Below are 5,827 nucleotides of genomic sequence, written 5' to 3'. Positions count from 1 at the left end.
CCAACTGAGTGTACTAAGCATGACTCAGCTAATACTGCTGAAAACAGAGTAAGAACAGATATCTCCATCTTAATTTTGCTCTACCAGATTAATTAGCATTGCCAAACACACAAAGAATATTCAATACCGGCCTAGCGAAGCGCTGGCGTAATCACTTTTAAAAAAAATAACACTCCTGCACTAATCTAATCGCATGTAATAATCTCTTAATAACCACAACAAAAAGCATTGTAAAGTTAAGCTCGTACAGTAATAACCACAACAAGCCGGATCATAAAACGTCACGAACCACGCAACCGCACAGAATATATGAAATCCATCGCCACCTCCCGTGGCATCCCACCCGTCCATCTGCCATCCAACGCTTCGCCTCAGCGCCGACCCCGCCACACAAGCGCCGACAGCCGCAGAGGATCCCGCGGCCGCACCTAATCCACTCCGCCCGGCCGCACTGCGGGGCCCACCCCGAGCGCAGAGAGGTCAGAGGTCGCTTAAAACCCAAGCAATCCAGCCAACCACGAGGGATTATTCATTTTCCGAAAAGAAAAACAAATCAAAGCCGGAGGGAGAAGAAGAGTCGCGAAGGAATGGGGAAGGGCAAGGTGCATCCCTCGCCGTCGCCGGCGGCGGCGGCCGCCGGCGGCAGAGCCGGAGAGATGACGACTGCGGAGGCGGTGCTGATGCGGCTGCTGCCCGCGGCGGTGCTCGCGGCCGCGGCCCCGCTCGGGGCCGAGGGGAAGGAGGTGCTGGCGTACCTGGTGCTGGCGTCGCTGCGGTCCTCGGCGCCGCCTACGCCGACGCCTGCGCGCGGCGGGGACGGGAAGGCGGCGGGGGAGCACCACCGGCCGGAGCTCGGGTGCGGCTGCTTCGGGTGCTACACGGCGTACTGGTCCCGCTGGGACGGGTCCCCGGAGGGCGACCGCGAGGCCATCCACCGCGCCATCGAGGCGTTCGACGAGCACCTGGCGGAGGAGGAGAGGGACCGCGGCGGCGGCAAGGGAGGCGGGGGCCGACGCGGCCGGAAGAAGCGCGCCGGCGCAGCTGCTAAGGACGCCGTCGCCGCCGCCAAGGAGAAGGCCGGCAAGGTTAAGGGGAAGGGGAAGGAGAAGGAGGTCGGCGTCGATTCCCTCCCGCCGCTTCCGCTGCTGCATCCCGCGGCCGATCTCCCTGTCCCGGAGGAAGCGCCGAAGATGGAGGACGGTGCGGAGTACCTGACGGCGGAGGATGAGAAGGAGGAGGCTTCGACCGCGGCCGCCGGCGGTGACGACGAGAAGCGGCGGCGCGGATGGGGCTCCGTCCTCAGCTGGAAGGCGTGGGGCCTCTGGGGTCCCACTAGTCAGCTACCGCACGGTTCCCCTCCCTCTCCCTGTTCAGTTTAGGTTTGGTGCTTTATTTTGGTGCGTGGTTCTGATGCTTTCTTGGCTGAATTGCTACTGCTGGGGTTTAGCCGTTTGTACACCCTGTTCGCTTCATCGTTTACGTGGCTTATAAACTGGTACTGTTTTACTGGGAGAGAAAAACACCGTATCAAAGCATGCGAACAGGGTCTAGCTGCTGCTGCAGGTCGTCCATTAGGTAGTTGATTGATGGTTAGTACTCCTTCCATGGCTAGGCAGTGTGAATTAGTGTTGACAGCCTCATACGCCAAGCACCATGATAATAATCAGGATGTGTTTTAATATTTGTTGATGATGCGGTGGGTCACGTGTTAGGTTCTTGTGTGTACTGTACATATACGCAGGCAGGGAGTGTGTGGTTGGTGTAAATTAATCATTGTAATGTACTCCTACTAATGTAAATGTGGAAGTAGTAGTTGTTGATATGACTGTGCTGTGGATTGCAATTTTCAAATGGTTTGAACGTGTACCACTTTGGGTCGCTGGCCTAGCCGCCTCCCTAGGACTTGGACTTGGACTTGAAGTTTTGGCCACACTACTGGTAGTAAAAACTTGCGCGGAATTTGCACAGGAAGTGTGATGGCAACTGCTGGGTCGGCAAGGGAGAACTCGCCCCGGTCAAACCGCACGGGCTGAAATGATTTGGTTGCCGTGAAAAATCTCTGGCTCAGTTTCTGTGTTTGATTTGAATCCGGAATGCTTTTTGCTGATGTCAACAGTTGGACTAGTGGGAGGACTGTGCCTAGAAATGGAACATGGGACTGGGGAACCCTTTGATCACCTGCGTCCTGATCGCTTCTCGTTTTCGTGGCTTATAAGCTGGCTGATGTTGTTTTATTGTGAAAGAAAAATATTATATCATATGCATGGTTGATACACCGCTTGTTCGGCTGGGGCTGGCTGGCCAGCCCCCTCACATGGATACTATTCACATGAACAGCCACCAGTACTTCTCTCTCACATAAACGAACCAGCAACGATACGAACCAGCCAACCGAACAGGCCGACGATCAAACGAAAATAGTGTGGTGCTGGTTGTTAGTTATCCTTTTCTTGATCCAGTCAGCTAGGAAGGCTAATTGTGGCAACCACTGGTGTACTAGTACGATTATGTTCTTTGCGGGGGGGCTCAGCGTCGGAGGGGATGCAGATGTGTAGTACTGTACAAGAGGCACTGCCATCATCCGGTAGGTACTTTTGGCCAATCTATCTAATCTGTGTTTCAACTTTGAAGAGACCAACTCGCTGTCGCAAATGCCTTTCGACTTTCGGGGGGGCTCGTGGCCTGGCAGGCACAGGGAAAACAGGCAGGTTATACAGGAGTCTCTGCTTCGGTTTGGTCTGCGACCTTGCGGCAAAGTGGCGTGCTGCCTGCCCAGTGGGCAGTGGGGAGTGGTGACGGATCACGGATGTGTAGCCTTCGTGCCTGTTTAGTTTTTCAAAATTTTGCAAAATTTTTCAAGATTTTCCGTCACATTGAATCTTTGGACGCATGCATGAAGCATTAAATATAAATAAAAAATAAAACTAATTACACAGTTTAGACGAAATTCACGAGACGAATCTTTTAAGTCTAATTAGACTATGATTGGACACTAATTGTCAAATAACAACGAAAATGCTGCAATACCATTTTTCAAAAAATTTCGCCAACTAAACAATACCTTTATAGGGATTCAGCAAAACGCCCCCGGTTGCTTTGTCAGGTTGGTGGTGGCTTGGCTCAAACCTACTCGGCGTTACATTTCTTTTCTTTTTTTTTCATCCATCTTGAGTACGGAACATTTTCATATTCCATCGGTACGTATATTATTTGTCGTTTTAGTTCAAATATAAGAATTAAGGAGAAATGAAAAAGTTACCGTGCATGAGAAGCAAGGGACAGATGTATTATTGTAGCAACCGGATTACCGGAGGATACATGAAACAGACACATTTCTATTTTTAAACAAAAAAGAAGTACAAAATACTAAATTGTCACTTGAAAATAAGGGATTTAAAATTTTATATAAAGCATTTAGAAATTAGGCCCTCGTACAAGGGAATGCATAGGACGGGGTATGATTTCGTGTAAAACACAAGAAACGTACGTTTGCAATCTGCGATTTTAGCGCAACATCTCCTTGTTACTTGGACGAATAGAGGCTCGTCGGCGTGTGAAGTTCATAAGTGTAGAGCTCGTCGAACGCGTGGAGATGGCCGGCGGCACACAGATGGCAAGGTAGGGGCAGCGCGATGGACGGCGCAGGGGGCAGGTGCAATGACCGGTGGGGCGCTCGGATGCTATGGAGAACGCCGAGGTGGCACGGTCGCGGTGGAAGCTCAATCATGGCGTGGTCGCGAATCTGGGTGGCGGCGCATAGAGGGAGAGGTGGGGGCTGCGCGATGGCAGTGATGACATAGAGGGCGGGTGGGATGGTCGGCCGGCACCCAGACGCCATGGAGCCATGGACGGCAGTTGCGGCACGGTCGTGGTGGAGCACGGTTGCAGCGCAGTGGACGTGGCGAGCTAGACGGGCAGATTCGATTGGGGGCGTATGGACAAGCGAATACGAGTGTTGGCCCATTGGTCATCACGGCCCACCAGCGGGAGCATCCCGTAGGCCTAGGAAGCTTCGGGCGTCTGGATGGACAGACGGCCTACGGGGAAGCATTTTCGAACTTATTAAGGGTGTGTTTGGTTGAGCTGTGGCTGTGGGAAAAAGCTGCTGTAGGCTATGAGCTGTGGAAAAGCTGTTGTGGGCTGTGAGCTGTAGAAAAGCTAAAAGTTGTTTGGTTAAACAAATATAAAATATACCTTCTATCTTTATCTCTCTTGAAACAACTATGGAAGAGCATTTTATTCCATCAATTTCCAAAAGCAGAAAGACAAAAGCCAAAAGCAAGGTCAAACCAGCTTTCAAAAATGTACTACGAAAAAGCAGCTGCTTCTGAAAAAGCAGCCTCCAAAAGTAACTCCTTTGGTTGGACTTTTGGCTTTTGGAACCAAAAGACAAAGCCAAAAGCCCAACCAAACGAACCCTAAATGCCTTGCGTCTTAAAACGAATGAAGCATATATGTAACACATTACCAGCACTTTATTTAATTTCTAACAGCAGAACCGGTAAATAAATAAATCCGTTCCAGCTATTATTCGATCGATTGTGTATCGGACTCAGCCTAATAAGCTTGGTAGCTTATTACTCGGTCCTATTATTACTGCTGCAGCTCCATGTACGGCAACAGCAGCGGCAGCCCAAGGCCGGCCCGCCTGGCCTTGTTATACTCCACAAGCCTCTCCACGTCTGGAATCAGCCCCTTGACAGCATCCAGCGCGCAGAAGCGCTCCGCCCACGCCACCAGCAGCGGCGTCTTGGCGGCGTCGACGACCTTCACCCCGCAGATGGCCTCGGTGGCGTACAGCCATCCAAGGTGGCCGCCGAGCACGACGTCGACGAGCCCCACGGTGTCCCCTCCGAAGAAGGTCTTCCCCCTGGAGCACTCCTTGAACGCCTGCTCCAGCGTCTCCAGGACCGCGAAGACCTGCCTCGCCGCCTCCACCCTCTCCTCGGCCGTCCTGCCTCTGAAAACGGGTACCCACGTGCTGTACAACTGCCATGCATGCAGAATCGGTGTTAGTCACTGAAACAAGAAATTGGTTTGGAGAGGGTGCCATGACTGCTAGTGCGTACGTACCTTGTCTTCGACGTAGGAGGCCCAGAAGCGAGCAACCGCGCTGTCGTAAGGGTCAGATGGAAGGATGGGCGCGCCGCCGGCGGCGGACGGGAATGCCTCGTCGATGTACTGCACGATGATCTGGGACTCGCACACGGGCTTGCCGTCGTGGATGAGCACGGGGACCTTCTTGAGCACGGGGTTGGAGTTGAGGAGAAGCTCGCTCTTGTCGTAGAGGCTCTCCTCGGTGTAAACGTAGGTGAGGCCTTTCAGGTTGAGCGCGATGCGCGCCCTTATCACGAACGGGCTCGCCCACAGGCCAAGCAGTGTAAGCCCTTGGCCACCACCGGTGGCTTCTCCTGCCATGATCCTAGCTACAAGCTGCGCCGAGTATAGCGGTATACGCGGAGAACTGGCCGGCCCTCAGCTTGTTGTTCAGTGTGAGCCGTGCATCGTCTATATATACGTACACACACGGGGCCTAGTTCTTGACTTCCGAGAACAAAGAGTAGCAAATCTTGTTTCGTTCGCACGCGCGGGCCGGACGGCTTGAGTGAGCGAGACAGGTGCACAGCCCATGTGTGTGGGTCCTGTATGGTTGGTTGGAAACCGTTCGTCACCAATGACGCGCTGCTGGTCGACCGGATTTTCTATCTTATAGAGTGCCTGGACTAGCCCCCTGTTGGAGGAGCGTTGCGGTGCTTCACTAGTACCTACGTCATTTTCAGGGGCGGTTTGTAATCTGTGTAGGGATGGTTTGGTCAGCCACATCTAT

At 52.9% G+C, this 5,827-nt stretch overlaps 2 protein-coding genes across 2 annotated transcripts; one reads left to right on the top strand and one right to left on the bottom strand.

Annotated features, from left to right (window-relative positions):
* The first annotated feature begins 523 nt into the window (after positions 1-523).
* On the top strand, positions 524-1,866 carry LOC136485043 (uncharacterized). Its single transcript, XM_066481989.1, has one exon. The coding sequence runs from the start codon at positions 588-590 to the stop codon at positions 1,377-1,379; it is 792 nt and encodes a 263-aa protein (XP_066338086.1). The 5' UTR covers positions 524-587; the 3' UTR covers positions 1,380-1,866.
* A 2,587-nt stretch (positions 1,867-4,453) lies between these two features.
* Positions 4,454-5,505, bottom strand: LOC136485042 (probable glutathione S-transferase GSTU6). Its single transcript, XM_066481988.1, has 2 exons — positions 5,074-5,505; positions 4,454-4,989 (listed from the first exon to the last, which is right to left on the bottom strand). The coding sequence occupies exons 1-2, from the start codon at positions 5,416-5,418 to the stop codon at positions 4,594-4,596; spliced, it is 741 nt and encodes a 246-aa protein (XP_066338085.1). The 5' UTR covers positions 5,419-5,505; the 3' UTR covers positions 4,454-4,593.
* Positions 5,506-5,827: the final 322 nt, after the last annotated feature.

Source organism: Miscanthus floridulus, chromosome 10 (genome assembly GCF_019320115.1).
Source record: "Miscanthus floridulus cultivar M001 chromosome 10, ASM1932011v1, whole genome shotgun sequence".
Taxonomy (NCBI): Eukaryota; Viridiplantae; Streptophyta; class Magnoliopsida; order Poales; family Poaceae; genus Miscanthus; species Miscanthus floridulus.
The sequence above is the reverse complement of the archived record's forward strand: the minus strand, read 5'-3'. Positions and strand labels throughout refer to the sequence as shown.

Coding starts and splice junctions, on each gene's coding strand:
- LOC136485042 (XM_066481988.1), bottom strand. CDS start 5,418: ATGGCAGGAGAAGCCACCGGTGGTGGCCAAGGGCTTACACTGCTTGGC. Junction 4,990..5,073: donor CCTCCTACGTCGAAGACAAG/GTACGTACGCAC, acceptor CATGCATGGCAG/TTGTACAGCACGTGGGTACC.
- LOC136485043 (XM_066481989.1), top strand. CDS start 588: ATGGGGAAGGGCAAGGTGCATCCCTCGCCGTCGCCGGCGGCGGCGGCC.